General features: G+C 54.3%; 7 protein-coding genes across 7 annotated transcripts; 3 read left to right on the top strand and 4 right to left on the bottom strand.

Moving 5' to 3' along the window:
* Positions 1-685: 685 nt before the first annotated feature.
* Positions 686-1,908, bottom strand: M409DRAFT_49132 (uncharacterized protein; the record flags this gene model as incomplete). The annotated part of the gene is made up of 2 exons (XM_033811155.1): positions 686-1,566; positions 1,623-1,908. The coding sequence occupies 2 exons, from the start codon at positions 1,906-1,908 to the stop codon at positions 686-688; spliced, it is 1,167 nt and encodes a 388-aa protein (XP_033675163.1).
* Positions 1,909-3,626: 1,718 nt separating this feature from the next.
* M409DRAFT_16537 (uncharacterized protein) lies at positions 3,627-8,792 on the bottom strand (the record flags this gene model as incomplete). Its single annotated transcript, XM_033803661.1, has 1 exon — positions 3,627-8,792. One exon carries the CDS (start codon positions 8,790-8,792, stop codon positions 3,627-3,629), a length of 5,166 nt encoding a protein of 1,721 aa, XP_033675162.1.
* Positions 8,793-9,028: 236 nt separating this feature from the next.
* M409DRAFT_16536 (uncharacterized protein) lies at positions 9,029-10,852 on the top strand (the record flags this gene model as incomplete). The annotated part of the gene is made up of 1 exon (XM_033803660.1): positions 9,029-10,852. The coding sequence occupies one exon, from the start codon at positions 9,029-9,031 to the stop codon at positions 10,850-10,852; it is 1,824 nt and encodes a 607-aa protein (XP_033675161.1).
* A 577-nt stretch (positions 10,853-11,429) lies between these two features.
* Positions 11,430-12,058, bottom strand: M409DRAFT_49129 (uncharacterized protein; the record flags this gene model as incomplete). The annotated part of the gene is made up of 2 exons (XM_033811154.1): positions 11,430-11,998; positions 12,052-12,058. 2 exons carry the CDS (start codon positions 12,056-12,058, stop codon positions 11,430-11,432), a joined length of 576 nt encoding a protein of 191 aa, XP_033675160.1.
* Positions 12,059-12,418: 360 nt separating this feature from the next.
* Positions 12,419-14,938, top strand: M409DRAFT_16534 (uncharacterized protein; the record flags this gene model as incomplete). Its single annotated transcript, XM_033803659.1, has 1 exon — positions 12,419-14,938. One exon carries the CDS (start codon positions 12,419-12,421, stop codon positions 14,936-14,938), a length of 2,520 nt encoding a protein of 839 aa, XP_033675159.1.
* A 1,288-nt stretch (positions 14,939-16,226) lies between these two features.
* M409DRAFT_16533 (uncharacterized protein) lies at positions 16,227-17,671 on the bottom strand (the record flags this gene model as incomplete). Its single annotated transcript, XM_033803658.1, has 6 exons — positions 16,227-16,385; positions 16,442-17,137; positions 17,188-17,281; positions 17,331-17,460; positions 17,515-17,558; positions 17,610-17,671. The coding sequence occupies 6 exons, from the start codon at positions 17,669-17,671 to the stop codon at positions 16,227-16,229; spliced, it is 1,185 nt and encodes a 394-aa protein (XP_033675158.1).
* A 241-nt stretch (positions 17,672-17,912) lies between these two features.
* M409DRAFT_62352 (uncharacterized protein) lies at positions 17,913-18,281 on the top strand (the record flags this gene model as incomplete). The annotated part of the gene is made up of 2 exons (XM_033815134.1): positions 17,913-18,039; positions 18,103-18,281. 2 exons carry the CDS (start codon positions 17,913-17,915, stop codon positions 18,279-18,281), a joined length of 306 nt encoding a protein of 101 aa, XP_033675157.1.
* Between the last annotated feature and the right edge of the window lie 1,935 nt (positions 18,282-20,216).

The raw sequence follows: 20,216 nt of genomic DNA, 5'->3' as shown, positions 1-20,216 counted from the left end.
GCAATGTGCGCACTGCTTGCCCTGCTTGAGCAGCCTGGTCAATGGCCATGATGGCTTAGTTTGGCACTCTCCCCGCGAGGGATCGTGCAAAAGCCTCAGCCTTTCCCAGCCCTAGTTCAATTAGACCTAGCACGTCTCTTGTCGAATCAGTTTAGAGAATCGAAATCTCATGAAAGGGGTGATTGGGCAAGAATTTCACAGAACTCGCCGAGTAAGGCTCCAGCGAGAGTCGATCAAGTCCTTCTATGACTGACTTAGCAATTCAAACAGTTGTGCCGGTACACCGAAAGCATCGAGGAAGAATTCGTAGTCGACCATGGCCACGGCTCGCTCTTCAGTGGCCTGTGGCGATGGCGCGTTGCAGAAGACGGCGAGAAGGGTGATGGACTTGGGGAGGGTGATTTTGGTCCGCGGGAGATAGCGAGGGTTGAGATCGCGAAGCGTACGCGATCTTGCAGGTACCTTTGGGCTGCATTGGCGACCGGCATGCGATGCAGCAAGCCATTACAAGTTTAAGGTTCAGGAGAGTATCTTCACATCGTTGAATCATTCTCATTTCGCAGCATCATCTATCAAAGTTCACCTCAAGTCGAAGCCATATCGACCGGGTATAGATTTTTCATCATGCATCATATCTCAAACCCCTTTCCTTTCCCTCTACACCTTTCCATCCTTAAGAACCAGCTTAAGTACGGGTAGCGAAACCAATACGGCTGTTAGTGGTGTCAAACACGGAGTAGTAGTTCTCGAGGAACTTCTGTCCGACAATGGTGTTGACGCCGGAGGAGCCGCCGTCGTTGATCCAGGCGTAGTACTTGCCAGAGCTGAGGCCGAAGTTGCTGTACTGCGCCTGGGGGACGAGGTACTGGGCCGGGGTGAGGGTGTAGGTGGTGGAGCCGAACTTGATGCCGAAGTTGGAGGTGGGCTTGGTGCTGAAGGAGGCGAGGCCGGAGTTGCTGTCGGTGGAGCCGCCGGTGGCGGAGAGGAACTTGTTGTAGGCCGAGGTGGGGATGTAGATGAGGGTGGTGCCGGTGTCGATGATGCCCTGGGCGTTGGAGGTGAGCGTGGTGGAGCCGTAGGTGAAGCTGGCGATGGCGAGGCCCCAGTAGGCGGAGGCGGAGCCGCTGGTGAGCTTGGGGAAGTAGGTGAGCGAGCCGGAGTACTTGGAGGCGTCGGTGCCGCCGAGCGTGAGCTCGCCGTTGGTGTCGTCGGAGTCGCTGCCGGATTCGGGTTTGAAGTAGACACCGAGGACCTCAGTGGAGATGGATCCCTGGCTGTAGAGGTTGTCCAGGAAGGTTGGGACGGTGTTCGCGTTGGAGACAGTGCCTTGGGTGAGGTCGACTGGGCCGAAGCCGGCAATGCCGTCAACTCCCTGGAAGCCCTGGCTGGAAGTGGCAGCGCCAATGGACTGCTTGCTGACAGTGAGGCCGCCGAAGCTCACGGTGTCGGTGTACTCGTTGCCGGAGAACGAGCCACTGCCGTAGCTGACCTGAACGCTGCCACCAGTGGACTTGCCGGTCGAGGTCTTTTCGCAGGCACTTTGTGCGCCACACCAAGTGTTTGATGCTGGGGCAAAAGTCAGTCACGTCAATCGATGGCTCGTGAATACGGCGAGTAGATACATCCAGTGTCAACGATCAATTGCCAGGTTTTGCCACCAATGCTGAAAGGAGCAACGTAGGTGACGTCCTCGTTGGTGATGGAGCCAGAGCTGGCGTCTGGTTGAGCACCAACGTGCTGAACGTTGTTGATCTTGTTGATGCGAGCCTGGCCAGCGTTGACGACGCTCTTGGCCGACTTGGCGTTGTTGATGCTGGTCAAAGGCAGCACGGCAGTCTTGGCCTGACGCTCGACGATTGGCGATGCCGACACCGCGGCCGCAAGGACGAGGGAAGCTACGAAGTACATCTTGATGAGATGTTAATCTGATGGTAGGAGAAATAGAGGATTGATGATCTGCTGGGATGAAACAAAGTCTTCAACGGGAGGACTGTCGAGCCTTTTGTATTCCGGTCGTCCTTGCACCCACCTTATCCGTGGTTCACTCACTCGTGATGTCCATGATAGACAGCGTGACATGGTACCTGATCTTCATCCCGCAGAGTGGTGTTGTCTGGTGTGTAGCAAAGCGAGCGCATGTCCATATTGACCTGCAGTCGTACCTTCTTGATTGGGAAGGTCAGAACTTCACTTCGTGGGGGGGAGCTCTCTTAGCTCGTGCTAGTTCCAAGGACGATGTGCGACCTTGAACCATCTGGGTAAGTATGCGGTGACAATCATGGTGGGTTCCCCGACTAATGCGCACGCAAGATGCTAAGAATGGTGTGCTTGAGGCTTATCACTTCTTACCTTCTGAAACAAGGCGGATCAGCAAGCTTGAACGACTTGTGACAAGGCTTATCACTTCCTACCTCCTCAAAGGAGCCCGATCGCAGGGGCTAGCGCGGAAATAGCAAGTGTTTGTGCATCGTGCGTATAGAGTTGATAGACGCGAGGATGCCAGAGATAGGTATCTTTAGGCTAGCTTCGCGGGCACCGCTCTGCTAATAGCTGGCTTTACCGAGGTCATGCTTGTATTTGAAGTGGAAGGACGGGGATCGATTCGTTCGAGGTTCGGCCCATGATCCTTTGCGGCCGCAGTATCACGGAAGCCACAGCGTCTATAGCGAATCCTCTACTGCAGCCTTGGGATGACGACGGTCGTTAGTTTACCACTGGTTTGCTCGAAATGGGTCGGCGTTTCATGAACAGAGTAGTAACTGGCTGGGACCCTGGCAAGCCACGCTGCATCCGCCAAACCTTTAATCAACTTCACGGCATGGTGCATGTTGAGGTGGTAGCATATCAAGGTTGACGGTGAGTTCGTGGCTGCTCCAGGGTATCGCCGAACCGTTCGTCCAGTCCATATCATGTCGTATGATGCGTCTCTAGAGCTGCGACCTCAGCGGCGAGTACGATGTTCCTGGGCATAGCACCGCTGCACCTCGGCTTGCTCCCAGAGCCACCGACGACAGACCCCGGAGAATATATGGCGCTAGAGGTTGGCGCCGGAGGAATGGTGATCATTGCGGTCCGCTCTCTTCAGTCTAGGCATCTGATACCGTACACCTCAGGTTGCAGCGACTAAGACAGCTCCATGGGTAACACCGCGACAAGCCGTCGCATCTGACCGACATCCAACGAAGCCGGTCCTTTGTAGGCGCCCGGGCTCCAGCATTCCCGTGTCCGAGAGTAATACAACGCCTTCCAAGAAGAGGCTGAGAGCGGGCAAAGGACTGACAACAGACATTCTGCCGAAGGCGACATCCAATGTCGTGGGGTGTTGCATTGGTTAGTCCATTGTTGATGCGTACACTTGCACGTTCGAGGAAGCTGATAATCCCCCAGGATGCCATATCTCCAGAGGCATGAGGTCGTGGAAGAAGGTACGCAATCAAACCAATTGAAGGCGGAATCGAACCCCAGGAAAGGGCTGGAAATATAACGACATTGGTATTCGCGATCACCTACCAAACACTTCCGTAAGACGCCACGCCATGCACGCTTTTGCTTCCATTCATCGAAAAACGCCACATCACATTCCTTGCCTTCAACTTCTCCTCACGCACTCCGAACCCACCCCCGGTCTATGCCTCTGCCATCTCAACATCCCCTTCCTCGTCAACATCTTCATCATTAACACCCTTCTCCGTGACCTTCTCTTCTAGTGGCATTAGCACATCAAACCCTCCAGTACCCACACCACCAACTCTACCCGTCACAATCCTCGCACTGGGTCCCTTGAGGTCATCAAAATCGCCCTCAAGCACCGCATCCCGCAAGAAGCCTAACGTCGTCTCAAAGCTCATCTTCATGAACGGACTGGGGTTATTGCGGTATCCCATTCGACTGAAGGCCTGGTACACGCCGTCACGGGTCATGTAATCTGCGATCAGGGTAAGGTGGCGAGTGTCGACGGAGATACCGTGACCGCCGAACACGGATTGCATCTCTCTGACGATGGCTCCTCGGCAGGCTTCAACTCCATAATGTCGCAGGATATCTGCAATAGAGTTGGTGTAGATGTGGTGAGGGTGGACGATGTGCTGGTAATCCCACATGGCAGGGATGTTCACTCCAGACGCAGCAATGATGGGATTTCCGTCAGCCTCCTCCTTCGTGCCTTGTTCGTCAAGCATACACATAGCGATGCCAGGCACAGACTGGATGAGTGCTTGATGAAGGGCTGTCTCCACAAGGTTCAGCATCAGGATCTTGGCCGTGGTGGAGTCGTACTCCATGGTGAATCGACATGACGAGCCGGTCTTGTCGTCGAAGGAGAAAGCAACGACATCGTTCGTCTTGCTGGCACCTTTGATGCGGGTTTCGCGATTCTTGGCATTCGAGCGAGCCACCTCATCTGGCTCGGGTGAGGATCTCGGGCTGCCACCATACGCAGAGTCGTTCTCTTCCTCAGTCTCCGGCTCTAGCTCTGGTGTTGCGTCCTTCCTTCTCATGTCTCGCTCCTCGTCGTCCTCGTATGCATCGTAGCCAGCTTGCTGTTTGTTGCTCTTCGACTTGTCCCACGTGGCATCATCATCGCCCTCGTCATCAGAATCATCATCCCGGCCGGCTCGCTCTCCCTCAGGTCGAGCTCTCTCCTCTTCGACTCGACCAGCCGACTTCCCAATTTCTGGCAAAGCATCGTCCGCTGCCTTCAGAGTCTTGGCATCTCCGCGCTTCTTCAGCTCCTTGCGAGTGGCGGCTTGCAGTCGAGGAAGCATTCGGTGTTCGATGGTCGTGACGACATCCTGAATAGTGATGGCGTACTCGCGCTGATATTCTTCGGCCGGGAAGAACTCGAGCTTGACCTCGTACTTCTTCGCCTCGCCATACGCAACACCCTGGCCGGTAGTCTCCTTGACTGTGACTTTATCCACAATCTCCGCCAGCGACAGCTTACTGATGCCCTTTGCAAACTTCTTCGCCTCCTCGACGTTGATGTCGTCATTCAACTTCAAGGTCATGGCTGGGGTGGAGATGTTCGTAGCAGCGGTCATGACGATCTCTCGAAGACGAGGGATACCAAGTGTGACGTTCTTCGCCGCGTGACCAGCCAAATGGAAAGTGTTCAGGGTCATCTGCGTCGACGGTTCACCGATGGATTGACCAGCAACGACACCAACAGCCTCTCCAGCCTCCACTACAGACTTGAGATATCGCATGTCGAGGATGCTGTTGAAGTTCTTCTTGGACACCGTTCCAATGCCATCGATGCCATTCTTCCTGTCGCGAATGAGACGCTCTTTGTTCTCTTCGACAAACTTTCTCGAGTCAACAAGAATCTTTTCGCTCACGCTGCCTCCGTAGGTACTTGGTGGATACAACGCAAGGGCAGGATCACTGGCGCCAAGATCACCCTTCTTGCGATACAGCTTTTCGGCCTTTTTGGCGTGCTCTTTCGCGTCCTCGTTGATCATGCGCTCGAAGGACTCCTTCATTTGGAAGGTGTTGAAGAGGGAGAGGTAGTTCTCCGCGGCGAACTTGAAATCCGGGAGGTACTTGGCTTTGCCGACGTCGAGACCATCCTCGCCGTACAGGAATTGGACGACGCTACCGTCCTCACTGTGGCGAACAGACGTGTCGTACTCGACTTTGAGACCTTCCATACCCTTGATAATGCAGCGCTGGAGGTATCCAGATCGCGATGTCTTGACAGCTGTATCAATCAGTCCTTCTCGGCCAGCCATGGCATGGAAAAAGTATTCTTGGGGCCGGATACCAGTCAAGAAGCGATCCACAATGTATCCTCCGGCTCGGACGCTGGATTCGAAAGGCTTGAAGCAGGGTAATGTCTTGCCGCTCACCATCACAGGCACTCTTCGACCTTCCAAAACCTGTTGCCCAAGGTTACATGAAATGAGGTTGACGTTGACTTGCGAACCCTTCGCACCAGAGTTGGTCATAGTCTGCATCTGATTCTTGGGAAATGGCTTGGCCAAGCCCGCTGGCATGCATTGATTCGAGACGTCCGAGCTGAGATCCTTGGTTGCGCCGTTGGTGAGCTGGTCCAAACCATGCTGCTTCGTATCGTCGCGGAGCACATCTTCCAATCGTCGTCGAAGCTCCTTGTCGTCGCTCTTGGGCTTTTGATCCGTCAATGAAACGTACTTCGCCGCAACTTCAAGACCAACGTCCGCTGCACCAGCCAAAGCTTTCTGCCGATCGACCTCGCCCTTCTTGGTGAAGATTAAATCCTCCACACCGCAAGAGAAGGCTCGCATGTGAAGCAGCTTTGTCAACAGTCGTCCAAGAATACTGAGCATCTTCCCAGCAATGGTGTGCCCATACGCTTCATAGATGGCATTGATGAAGCCACCGCTCGACGGACCGATCTGCTTCTTGTCGAGGATACCTTGACAGAGATATCCTCGCTGGACAATCACGATGTTCTCACTCTCGCCCACGGCACCCCACAGCTTTCCACTGGTGGTCGATTTGCCCGACATGGTCAGGCCTTGCGTGTTGTCCGGCATGATGTTCTTGAGGACCGACGTGATGACCTGCTTACCAGTCCAGAGAGGTTTAGGCTTGATTATGGCCGGTGGGACAGTCTCAACTCTGCCAGTTGACGTATGGCCGTGCTCGGGTCGTAGCGCAGAGTAGAGCAAGTTCATGTAGTCGCCTCGTTCGAAGAACATGTCTCGGTTCGTGAGCCACACAGCCATGGAGATATGATCTTGAATGAGACCACGCAGTGGGTTTCCAGCCGTTCCAGAGAGATATTGATGGTCAGTGTCGGCCACAGTCAAAGCTTCTGCCCTTGCCAATTCGTTTTGTGGAAAGTGCATGTTCATCTCGTCTCCGTCAAAATCGGCATTGTACGTGTTGCAATTGGCGTAGTGCATGCGGAGAGTCTTTTCTCCTGGCAGCACACGCGCTCTGTGACACATCATACTGGGCTTGTGCAGTGTAGGCTGTCGATTCATGATGACAATGTCGCCATTGTTCAAATGTCGATGCACCTTCTTCGGTCTTGCACCGCGAGTGTTGCCAGAGGGTGATGGGGCCAGAAGTTGATTTGCCAGTGCGGTTCGCTCTTCCGCATTCTTTCGATCCAGATTCATTATCGCACCTGTTTCGCTTTCGATTGCAACAGCTCCAGGCCAGATGTGTGGTCCATTTCGGACAGCCTCTTGCAAGTCCTCGAAATTCCACTGCGTTACCGGTTCAGGGTAAGTCAGCTTCACGGCAAAGACTGGCGGCACACCAATCTCGTTCGTCTCGATGTTTGGATCAGGCGAGATGACAGTTCGAGCAGCGAAGTTGACACGCTTGCCCATCATGTACTTTCTGAACATACCCTCTTTCTTCTCCAGCTTTTGCTTAACGCCGTCGGCATTTCTGGCGCCAGCTCGTCCTTGAAGAGGCGACAGATTGCGGTCGATGAGGCAGTTGACATTCTCTTGGAGTGTAAGCCAGGTAGTCTCGAAGTCGGCGTAGGTCCGCGCACGATACCGGGTCACCGTAGGCTCCTTGCCGCTCAACTCTTTCTGGATTTCAGTCAAAGTGTCGCACGTGGTGAGGATGTTCTTGTAGAGGCTGTTCTCTTGTGCTTCAGCGATCTCGTTGTCGCCAGTCTTCGCCTCTGGTCGAAATCGGTTTGGTGGTACGAATATTGTGTGAAGGAAGAACATATCGGCGGAAAGTTTGGACTTCTTCGAGTCCATGCCGTACACCAAACCCAGGACTTCGGCATCGCGTTCGAAGAGCTGCTGCAGGTGTGCATGTACTCGAGTAGGGTTGAGGTATTCCTCTTTCGCCTTCTGCGCAGTCTTTGCCGTTGCTTCTGCCACATCGCCGCCTGCAATCTCAGGCTCGCCCTCAGAATCGTCCATGTTCACATCATCGCCCTCGCCTTCTTCCTCCTCCTCTTCCTCAGAGCTGCGGTCGAGATCAGCCACGGCTTCGTCCTTGTCTCGCTTTCTCTTTCGACTCTGCTCCGCCTTCACTCTCCGCCTCATCTCCATCACAGGATCTTTGGCCTTCTGTCCTGCCTGCACCACAGCCAAATGCTCTTTTTCTGACAGATGCTTCCTGAATATCTTGACAAACCGATCCTTTCGATAACTGTGGTTGATGCCACCGCAGTTGCCGCACTTCTTGCTCTTGGTGATGTTAAACATGAAGTCTCGTATTATCGCAGCCCGAACGTTCTTGACGGTCTCAGTCTTCTCCGTCGACAGACGCCCTTCCTTTTTCGCAGCCTTGACCGCATCCTTCGTATACTGCTCCAGCTTCTGGATCACCTGCTTCGAATCCGCATCCGTTCCCTCGTCTTCCTCTTCGTCTGACGAGCCTGCTGTTGGCTTGTTGTTCTTGGCACTCTTAAGCTCGACCTCCTCCAGCTCATTCAATTCTTTCAACAGCCCATATTTGACTAGCCTCAACTTGCAGACATATCGTGCTACCAACACTCTCTGCAGCTTCAGCTTGCCGCAGTATATGCATGCCGCTCGAAGCAGCCGTAGAATCTGGTCCATGAAAGTCGGGTGGTAGCAAGGCACTGGGAGCTCGATATGGCCTGGATGGCCCGGACATTGCGGCGTCTTGAGGCCACATGTTGTACACGCATTGTCGCCGAATTGACCCAACTCCAGACTGTACAGGCCGCCGGGAACAGGATTCAGTAGGGTGTCGAAGGTTGTCGGGTTCGTGATGCGTCGACATGAGAGGGCGCGCACATCTTCGCTGGACAAGTAGCCAAAGTTGACGCCTTCGATCTGGGAGGCGACGGGCTGCGAGGGATTCATGGCGACTGTTGTGAGTCCATCAATCACTCCATCAATTCTCCATCAACGCCAGCTTCAAAAGTTCGAGACGAAATCTGAGCGGCTCCTTCCCGCAGCTGTTTAAGGTTTTCCGCTAGCAGAAGGCTAAGTTCGGCACGCGGGCGTCTTCAACTTCGACTCCAACTTTCAAGCCGCACACGACAACAACGACAACGACATGTGCGACAACAGAACACAACATCGCCAAGTTGGACAAGATGACAGGTAAGCGACCACATGATGGCGGGGCGGAGGGCGGCGAGGAGTTGGAGCGGAAGAAGCAGGCGACGGCGCAGAAGATGGAGGAGTTGAAGAAGCGCTTTGCGGCCAAGAAGCCGCAGAATGGAGGAGGCAATACTAATACAGCACCACCGCCCCAAACACTCCCGGTCCAAGCAGCACCACAGGCAGCTACCACCAACGGCGGCGACTCGACGGAGAGGAAGAAGGCAGAGGCAGCAAAGAGGATCGCAGAGATCAAGGCCCGCGTCGCAGCGCAAAAGGCGGGCGCTTCTCCTGCGAATGGAGCTGCCGTCGCACCACCGCCTCCACCACCCAGCGAGCCCTCATGGAGAGCAGAGGCGAGACAGAGAGCAGCCGCGGCGGCCAGGAAGAAGGATTCGCCGGCAGCGCCAACACCACCGCAGAGAGTCGAGAGCCGGGGTCCGCGAGGAGGACTGGGTATAGGACTGCATCCTTCGCTGCTGAACGATACCACTGGAGACAAGAGCAAGGGTCCGCAAGGCCCAAAGTTCAGCACAACCAAGGGCAACCAGCAGCCTGAAAAGCCCAAAGTCAACCCATATCTCGCGGCGGACGAGCCAGTCGCAGATGAATCAGAGCGGTCTGCCTTTGCGCCAGCTGCTCGCAAGCAGGCCGAGCGCAGAAGTAAAGCACTTGTCTTCAGCGAGAAGGGCAAATACATGGCTCAGGCGAACTCTCTGCGCAACCAAGCCAGGCTGGAGGAGATGAAGCGTCGCATCGCTGCTGAGAACCGCAAGACGGAGATTGAGGAGGCATCAGACAAGGCTTTCTTGGTACCAGAGCCTCCCAGTGTGGAGTGGTGGGATGAGGGGCTACTTCCTGAGGGCCAGGATACGTATGAGAATTGGGAGGAGCCTGGTCGAAACAAGATTGAGACCGAGGATACCATCGTCACCGCCCTCATCCAGCGTCCAGTCTTGCTCACAGCACCGCAAGACCGGTTCCAGCCAGCACCCAAACCGCTCATGCTCACAGCCGATGAACAGGCGAAGCTGCGCCGACAGCGTCGCATGGCCGACATGAAGGAAGAGCAGGCCAAGATTCGCCTTGGTCTTGTCGAGCCACCCCCACCAAAGGTCAAGAAGTCGAACATGATGCGGGTGTTGGGTGAGCAGGCAGTCAAAGATCCAACTGCCGTTGAGGCGCGCGTGAATCGCGAGATCGCGCAGCGTCAACACGACCATGAACAAGCCAATCTCAATCGTCAGTTGACCAAAGAGGAGCGTCTCGAGAAGCTCAAACGCCAGCAGGCCGAAGACGAGGCCAAGGGTCTCATGGTGTCTGTCTTCAGAGTGGACGACCTCAGCTGTGGCAAGCACAGATATCAAATCGATCAAAACGCCAAGGACAGCGCTCTTACCGGTATCGTCGTTCTCAACCCTACCATGAACCTGATTATTGTCGAAGGGGGTGTGCACAGCATTTCGCACTACAAGAAGCTCATGCTCAACCGCATCCAATGGACCGAAAACATCGCGCCTCCAGCTAACAGCAACCCAACGACGTTCACCAACACTACGGATGGATCAAACGCCAACATCACAGCCGGAACGAGAGGCGTGGGCAGCAAAGCCGCGCAGTGGTGCCACCCTCTCGATGACAACGGCGATTTGAAGGATCTGAGTGGAAACCGGTGCGTCTTGGTGTGGGAGGGCCTTGAGGGCAGCAGGAAGTTTCATCGCTGGGGCAGTCGCGCGTGTGAGACTGATGGTGAGGCGAGGGATATTCTGGGCAAGATGCGCATGGAGAATATGTGGACGTTGGCGAGGAGCAAGTAATGGATGATGCTGCGGCCATCAGCCCTCACAGCCCTCACAGCCATCGGTGAGGTCTTACGATGTTTGGCTTTCCGCAGAGATAAGACCTGAAAGCAGGACTTGCTGGTGTTGCCAGCCAAATCAACTTTTCGAGCACAAGACTCCTTTCTCGCCATTCCCGTTGTGTGAAGCAGATATCTCCATGTCGTGGTGTACGCTGTGGCATCGAATGTGCATCTTCCAGCCCTCACCGTGTCACCATCCTTTGCATATTCAATCTCCTCTTCAAGCTCCAGGGAGGCTGAATTTGCGGCAATCACTGATCAATTGAAATGTGGCCTTGAAGCCGAGAATGTAATGAAATAGATAGTCGAAGAAGAGGTATATGGATGTCAAGCGAAGACTTAATCACCCACCTCTATCCTCTCGGCATTTTTCCTCGAGATGATAAACCATAGAGCTTCAACTTCCAACTCTCGCCACTAGTGTATCTCCCCTTGCCGCACACCAAGCAACGAAGACAATAGGAGAGACGTGGCTTGTATCACGGGTATCAAGACATCTGTTCGTGAAATGTGAACGCGAATGTGAATATGCGCTACCTCCTCGGCGTCCTCAACTGATCCACCGCCTGCAACCTCAGCACCTCCGGATGCAAGTGCGTCCCAGGCATCAACAACCCCACCCCCTTCGCCCGCCTAATCGCCTTGGCCATCTTCCTCTGATTGACCGGCCTCAGCCCTGTCTCATTCCCACTCCGAATCTTGCCCATCTCCGTCGTATACTCCCCCATAATACTGAAATTCGTATAATAATGCAACGGATTCACGCCCAACTGATCCAGCACGTCTCGCCGGGGGCGCGGTTTCTTGGAGACTTTCTTCCATTTGGACGCTTCGACGCCGGAGAGGTCGCGGGGGGAGTAGATGTCGCCGGTCTTCCAGCGGCGGAAGACTTGCTGCTCGAGGTCTTTGCGGGTGTAGGAGCGGCGGAGATCGGCGAGGGCGACGCGGTTTTGTTCGGTGCGCGACTTTTGGGTGGCTTCGGCGACGGCGGAGTTGGCCATGGCCCAGGGGGATTGGGAGGAGGGGAGAGTCGAGGGGGAGGGTTGTTGTTGGCGGGGAGAGTTGGTGGTTCTTTGGCTGCGGGACGATTCGAGGAAGCCGTCTGTAACAATCATTAGAACTTGATGTGGTTTCAATTGTGGTATTGGGGCATACCGAGCATGGCTGTGGTTGCTGCTTGTGGTTGCTGCGGTCGCCGGGCTGACGTCGCGAGCGATCTCCTACACTGGCGGCATACTGTTGATGGCTGGATCGCCAGTCGCTTGAATGCGTTTTCCAGCGACATTGTGGTTGAAGGGGTGGGTGTTGTAGGAGGTGCGTGGTGGTGGAGGAGACGAGACGGTGGAAGACTTGCGGAGACAGCTCGGGAGTGCCAAGCCATTGACCTCGACCACCTCATCATCGACAATCCTCCGCCTCAACTACATTCATGTACATATTGATTGATCGGAGGCTCAATTGATGGGGCTCTTTTGATTTGCGGCCGCCCCAATGGATTGAACCCGATTTCACTACCACCACCATGTCGTCCTCCCTCACCCGCCGTGTGTTTAGGAGCATCCTCGCCAACGAACCCATCGTCCACCGCGGCTGCCTTCGCCGACGACACTATGGAACGACTCGACGGCTACAACTTGCTCCCTCCAGGCCTGCAGCTTGCAATGGGGGTATAAAGCCGATCCAGCAGCGGAGGACGCTCTTTGGCATGTTCGGCGGAGGCAAGAAAAACGACGCCCAAGATGCGGACATCGACCCTGGCGTGGAGAAGATGATGGAGTACGTCAAGATGCAGAAGATGAGTGCGAGACTGCCGCCGCCCAGTGAAGTCGTCGAGGCTTTGTCTCAATTCTTCAACCATAAATACAAATATAAAAATCGGGGCTCCCAGCAACCCATCGAGGACACCCAAGCCGAGCTTGCGGCCAAGAGCTTGCAATATTGCCTGGACTCGATCAAGCCCGTTCACTCTGACGGGCCGAAAACCGTTGTGCCTTTCAAAGCTCTCGAGAAAGGGAGGAGGGCCTTGAGGCGCACCGTTTCGCCGACTCCCAGCCATGTCCATCTGGCGTATTTGATTTATCAGGCCTTCTCGAATACTTCGCCTGTCCGGAGGCTACTAGCCGCTGTGACATACGTCTCCTGTCTGGCTTCATCGGGTCGCGTTCAGGAAGCTCGACAGTTTGTGCTGGACTTGCAAGTTCCGGACGACACTGCAGCACCCAGTTCAAAGCCTTCGGACGAAGATGATCTGCCGAGTAGCGAATTTGTGGATGAGACTGTGAACCCTCCGACGTCTTCTCAGTCTGTCTCCGCCCTATGGTCTGAGGTCCTCCGTGGCTTTGCTCGACAAGACAGCGAGAGCGCATTGTTAGAAACTCTAGACATGGCGCGAACTCACGTTTCCGGCGCGATATCACAGCTCCCGACCCACATGCTCGACTTCTACCTCCGCAAAGACGACCACGACAAGGTGAAATCCTGGTTCGTGGAGTACTGGCAAGCGAGTGGAGAGGACATCGCGTCTGACCAAAGCAAAAGTCAAAGAGCCGACATGGTCGGCAAGGTGCTGCGGTGGTGTCTACAACATGATCAGATTGACTTTGGTCATGATGTGGTCAGGCAAGCCCTGAGCGAAACTCCTAGCAAAGGGATCTGGGATGCTGTCTTCGTCTGGGCAGCTGGGACTGGCAAAGGTGCCGATGAGATAGACCGCATGTTCACCGTAATGGAATCCGCCAACAAGAAGATCGCTGATCCCACAAACTGGAACACTCCAAACACTGCGACGATCAACGCTCTCGTCGAATATGCAACCTCCAAGAACGATCCTTACCTCGCCGAACGGTTCATCGCAATAGGGAAAGCTCGCGACATTCACCCCGATGCCAACACCTATGTCTTGCAGATGAAGTATCGTCTAAAGATATCAGATGTTGACGGTGCGCTCATTGCCTACAAGAACCTGCAGTCCATGGATCTCTCCTCCAACCACGACGTCCCCACCGTCAACGAGCTCATCGCAGCACTGTGCAAGAGCAGTCGCCATGACTTTGACACGATCATGAATGTAGCTGCTGATCTCTCGGATCGAAAAGCTCGCTTCGAGCCCGCAACTGCAACGGCCTTGTCTTTGCTGCATCTCAATCGCGATGAAGTGCATGATGTAACTGATCTGATGAACACGCATGCATTCCATTATTCAACCGCTGAGCGAGAAGTGGTGCGACGAGATCTTGTCGCTTATTGCTTGGATCCGAAGACGCCGCTGTCCCGCGTGTGGGATGCGTACAATGTCCTCATCGAGATCTTCGACGAAATGGCGCGAGACGAGCGAACGCAGATCATGCTGGTCTTCTTCCGGCGGGAAAGGCCAGACGTATCGGTGAACATCTTCAACACTATGCGATCACATTATCGCGAGGACACAATACCATCGATCGATACATACGTGGCAGCGTTCCTTGCGTCGGCCAAGCTGAGAGATTTGGACAGTCTGGAAGTCATCCACAACCAGCTCAAACTTGACTACAACATCGACGCCAATACATACCTGCTGAACGCTTTGATGATCGGCTATAGTGCGTGCGGAAATCCAAGACGTGCACTTACATTCTGGGATGACATCGTGGCGAGCAAGGAAGGACCGACCTACAACAGCATCCATATTGCACTGCGTGCTTGCGAAAAGGCTCCATTCGGCGATCTGAGAGCAGAGAAGATCTGGGCGAAGCTGAGAAGCATGAACATCGATCTTGACCAGGAGCTGTGGGCGTCTTACATCGCAGCTTTGGCGGGGAACGGAAATACCGAGAAGGCCATTTCTACACTTGAGGAGGCCGAATCAAAAGGCGAGCTGGAAGTTGATGCATTCCTTGTGGGAAGTCTGTTCAACGGCTGTTCTGGACAGGCGCCTCAGGAGGAGGTCGAGAGCTGGTCCAAAGAGAGGTTTCCGCAGATCTGGGAGGAGCTGGAGAAGGGGGGAGTTGATGAAGATGAGAATGGGATGAGGACGTTGAGGATTGATCGGACGGTGACGCCTTGATTGATGATGCATTTTCTCGGATACGACAGTACTCGCGAAGGTCTCAACGAGCAACGCGAACACCCGTGCCGCTGTCGGGGGCAATCCAAGAACGCTCTCACGAGGTGCGATGTCATCCCGTCGACGCCCTCCTGCGCCCTGCAGCACAGCGCACAGAAGGCTTTTACATCCTACTCCGCCTCTCCCGAAGACGATGTACGCGTACACCAGCACCCACAGCGACTCTTGCCGTCGCTCATCAACGCCGACCGTCCACGTGGCACTGCGGCAGCAAGTGGAGCGCTCTTCGTGATTCCATTGCAAGGGTTGATGCTGGGAGCAATAATGGGCTGTTCAGACGTCTGGCAAGTGCGGCACTGGACAGACCGAAGGTTGTTGTGGCTTCGAAAGCCTTGTGTTACGCAGCCAGCTTGCAGTGATGGCCCTATATCTAGCTACACGAAGGTCTCGGGCATCGGGAGAAGCCTGTTGCAGGTAGAGAGTAGATCGCAAATTTACAGTGAGAGGAAAGATTTGAGTCTGATGTGAAGGGCCACAAGATGTGTAGGTAAGAGCGATGATGCTGCGGTGGACAGAAATTTATATAGCATCGAAGAAAAACAAAAAGGCAGCTTGAACGCCTACCTAATCGATCACTCAACTCAACTCTCATCTATCGCCATCACCGGCAGGCAGATTCGAACGTAAAGACTTGGAGTACAACTCATACTCATCCTCATCAATCGATAACAAGCAACATCGCGACACAATGTATATGTAGCGTTGTTTCTTCCTCTCACCCGTTTAGATCTCGAGCCTCGATCGGAATGTCCTTAACATAAATGTAGGTAACATGTAGTTAACCAACTTGTTTGATAAAATCACATGTAGATTTCATAAACATTATTCCTCACGCCGTACAATCCTCCTCCTACTCATTCGATGTCCAAGAAGCATCCCTTCGACGAGACAACATTGTTCGTTCGTGATGGATGGTGCTCGTTATTGTTAACCCCAAGTCAACCCTAAGACCCACATACTTGCCTAATTGGATCAATGCGACAGGAGTTTGATTCATGACATCCATTCCGCAACGAGGACAGAAGAGAGACGATTATGCATGCAGCACTCTTCTTATGGTATTATGACAGTATTCACACTCGTGCTTCTTCCATTCTGAAGCCAAAACGTCGCACGCAAGAATCGGGGGTATCTTTTCCCATGCCTGGAACACAGTAAAATCCACACCACACACCACAGCACACACCACGCCTCACCACGAACCACCACCTTCAACGCTCCATCACTTTTAAATTTCGGCCTTGGAGATCATAATGCCGTAAGGATCTCGGTCGACCTCACTGACATGGACCTCGACGTGTTCGTCATCCAGAGCCTCCATGAACTCGTCGGTGGCGCTGTTTTCGTCCTGCAAGGCGCTCTTCTCCTCGTTGCGGATCTTCTCCCACTGTAGCAAGTCAGTCAGTACGTGTGTTGAATGTATCATCGAGGTTGATAGCATACCTCCTGCTTCACCGTCTTCTCCAGCTGCCCCTTCAGCACACTGTGCAAAAAGCCTCGCTCGGTGTTGCTGTGGAATAGACAGATGATGCACTTGCCCTTCTCAATCGCCGCCAACGCCTCGTGATGCGACAGCTCGCCCGTGAAGAGCAGGTCGACATCCTCGCCATTGGCTTCCATCTCTTGGAATAAGTGACCACCAGATCCTGCACACAGCGCGATGCTGCTGATCATCATGTCGCTCGCCTGCTTGTCTTGAGGGACTGCGATCGGGAAGCCCTTGGGATTGCCCAGACCCAGACCTATCCTGTCGATGATGTCCGTCAAGGGCACTGGTTCGGAAAGACGGATGATGCGACCCATTCCAGCGCCTGGATATCCTTCGACTTTCGTCCGTTGGATGGGGTATCGCTGATGTTGGTGATTGCCGAGATTCAGCGCGCGCTCGTGGAGGGTCAGTTGCGAAGGGTGGTGCTGCAGCATGTAGACTGGGCGCTTGGGCGCCTGGAGGGAAGATTTGTCGTCGCCGCCATCGAGGGGCGTTTCCGCTGGGGTCTGCTTTTCGGGGGATTCATTCGCTTCGCCATCGGTGAGGTCTTCGAGTTCAGACGGGTCGGTGGGTGTGCCTGTGACGATGTCCGCGAGCCAGTCGCCTAGCCCGCCCCGTGCGCAGTCGATGGCCGTGTGCGGGCTGTATACCTGGTAATGCTTTAATACAATATCCCCATGATCATACTGTCCCTCCTTACGCTGATACCCTGCGCTGCCAGTCGGAGCAGACTCTGCTGCTGGGTGTCCTTCAATGTCAAGCTCTTGAGGCCTCTGAAGATGATGGGATCTACGCTTCATTTCCTGTCAAAACAACACCCTTTCCCCGCGATACATCTCATACGCACGATATGCGACCACAATCGAATCTTGGCGCTCAATGGCCTCGTCGGCGACGGCTTTGGTGAGGTCGACGGTGAGGAGGACCGAGTTCATCTGGCGGCGGACGGGATCGAAAGGTGCTTCGAGGAGTACTGCGATGTGTCAGGATATATGCCATCATACTGCATATGTGTTGTTCATCGTACAGCCCGTGTTGTCGAAGCTCTTGTCTGCCAGAACCTCCGGATAGCTGCACGCGACTGTCAGTCCGATTCGTCTCTCGAAGTGTCTTTCTACTCACAGCTTGCGCATGGCATTGACCACGGCGCGCGTATAAGGCGCCGCGGTGGCAGGCGAAGTCATGGTGCTGTGGACTCGGCGGAACATCAACCTGAATGAATGAATGAATGAATGAATATTTGATGGGGGCGATTTGATTCAAAGCTTCAACGTCCCTGGTTCCATCAATCACCTGCGAACTACGATCGACAGCAACGGGTGGATCCTGCAGCGAGCGACGTCACCCCGAACTCGGCCCTGCCCTTTTTCTCGACCTCACTCCATCAATTCCCCCCTTCACTTTCATTGAGATTAATGAATCACCATGAGCGCGCGAACAGACACAGAAGCCGAGCAGAACCAGCTCTCGTCGGGCATCACGCCCGACACGCTCAGCGCCAAGTTGAGGGAGAAGCTGGAGGCCAGTCACGTCGACATCGCCGATTTGTCAGGTATGCACCACCATCTGATAAGATCCCCAGACTTCATGTCCACGATGCTCACTTCATTTCTAGGAGGATGCGGTCAGATGTTCGAAGCGATTATCGTCTCGCCTCAGTTCGCCAAGAAGACTACCCTCGCGCGGCATCGCCTGGTGAACAGCACGCTGAAAGAGGAGATTGCTGCTATACATGCTTGGACGCCCAAGTGCTTCACGCCTGAAGAGTGGGAGAAGAAGAAGGGTGGGGGATGAGAAGAGCATGCGTTGGAGAGTGGAGGAAGAAGTGATTGGAATGAGGAAAGATACCCTCGATGAATGATATGAAGCTTGGCAATATTTGCTTGGGCAGCGACGGCGACATGTGCGTGCTACGTGTGCTACGTCTCGTGAACATGTCGATGTTGCTTCTGTGCGCGAGGCAATGGTGATATGTTCACTGCGGACAACTTGTTGTGCAGGTCAGCCTATGCCTTCACATGCTCATATGTCCACATGCCTTGGCCGCACGATCTGCTCAGACGACACCGACCAGTATGATCCCAAGGCCTGGTCCATGCTCGCCAACTCTCGACACTACCGAACGACAAATCCACCATTCCAGCAATGCTCCAATCCTGAATGTGATGGTGCAGTGGCTTTGTGCCAGTACGAGGTGGACGTGGGGAGGGCATCGGGGGTGGTGTAAAGTCAAAAAATGCAAAAAGTATCCTACTCGAAGTTTTGGCTGCCCTCACTTTGGTATCGTATGAACACGCAAACAACTTGTCAAACTGACCACAGCGATATCTCGACCGACCGCCTCACACTCATCAGCATCGCCGCCCAGATCTCGCCGCATCCCATCCTCCTTCAAAGCCAAAACCTCACCTCGGACCTACCTTCTTCCGCACCGCCACCACGTACCCGGTCCCCTCTCCTCCTGTTTGACCTCCGAGCCATCTCCGCGCAAAGCATCAAGCCATCATAACCAAAAATTTCCCAAGCACCACTGCCTTAAATCTCCGCATCCCCGACCGTGGTCTAGTGGTTAAGGGGCTTGCGCACCTCACCTTCCCCCTCCCCTCTTCGGAGCTTGGGGGGCAGCGTCGGGGGCCAAGAGACGCGTGGTTCGATTCCCGCAGGCCGGGGAGTCTCTCTGTCGGATCCGGGTGCGTGCAGAATATTTGGGAGAGTCATATCGACCTTTGGGCGTATGATGGCGATTTTTTTTTCTTTGGGAGTTGGTTCGATTCGCGGTGGGATTTGGCTTTTGGAAATTCATTTTTTGTCGCTTTTGCTGGATGAGTCGCTTCCTGCTAGCAGTCGTTTTGTGGTTTCTGTCTTTTCGCTTCAGACCTGCACTTTGCATCCTCGAGTCGCCTTTCACGCCTGCACAGCCGCCAAATAGCGAGCACCATCCACGCCCGTAACTGTTGCTTGCCAAGTGCCTGCCAATCTGAAGGCAACGAGTGCGCCAGTCATGCACGAACGAGCTCTCCGCAAACGACGCCGTTGCGCTTCCCGCCTTCCCTTGAAAGATACACCAGCGCAGACACCAATTCTCACCCACGCCCTCACGCCGAACGCAATCGCGACGCCGCTCACCGCTACCACCACACGAATTCGAATCGAAACTCCAACTCCCCTGCCAAGACTTTCACCTTTTCTCCCTCGCTCCCTCCCTCGCTTCCTACGAACAGCGCAACAAAACAACAAACACACAAAATCTGCTGAAATATCTCGCCGGACACGACATCCACCATAGAGCATCGATCGAGCGGCCCACACCTGTTTCTACACCCATCCTTCACGATATCAAAGTCATACTAAAATAGACGCTTCTGATTGGCCCACGCGGAGAGAAGCTCGTTTGCTGAAGATTTGTTCATTTGGGGGCCAAGGCGCGAAGGATTGTGAAGTGCAGAGCCACAATTCTTCCCCTAGGGATCGGTGGCTGCATGGGCATAACAAGATACAATGGTGAGGGAGTGGGAACTGGTTCAATGTTGGGAAAATCGCTATGATGAGCGAAGGAATAGGTTGGAGTTGGTTGGCATGGTCTCGTAGCTCGTGACGAGCTCGCCGGTGTCTTTGTTTGGGGTCGATGATTAAAGGACGGACGAATGGAACGCAGCAGGTTTCGGTAGGGACTGGAATAAGTGCAATCACGCAACAACAAAATCACACTCTTCTTCGGCAACCTCCCAA

The sequence above is a fragment of the Zasmidium cellare genome (genome assembly GCF_010093935.1).
Source record: "Zasmidium cellare ATCC 36951 unplaced genomic scaffold M409scaffold_1, whole genome shotgun sequence".
Taxonomy (NCBI): domain Eukaryota; kingdom Fungi; phylum Ascomycota; class Dothideomycetes; order Mycosphaerellales; family Mycosphaerellaceae; genus Zasmidium; species Zasmidium cellare.
Note: the sequence above shows the minus strand (reverse complement) of the source record. Positions and strands in the feature narration are given on the sequence as shown.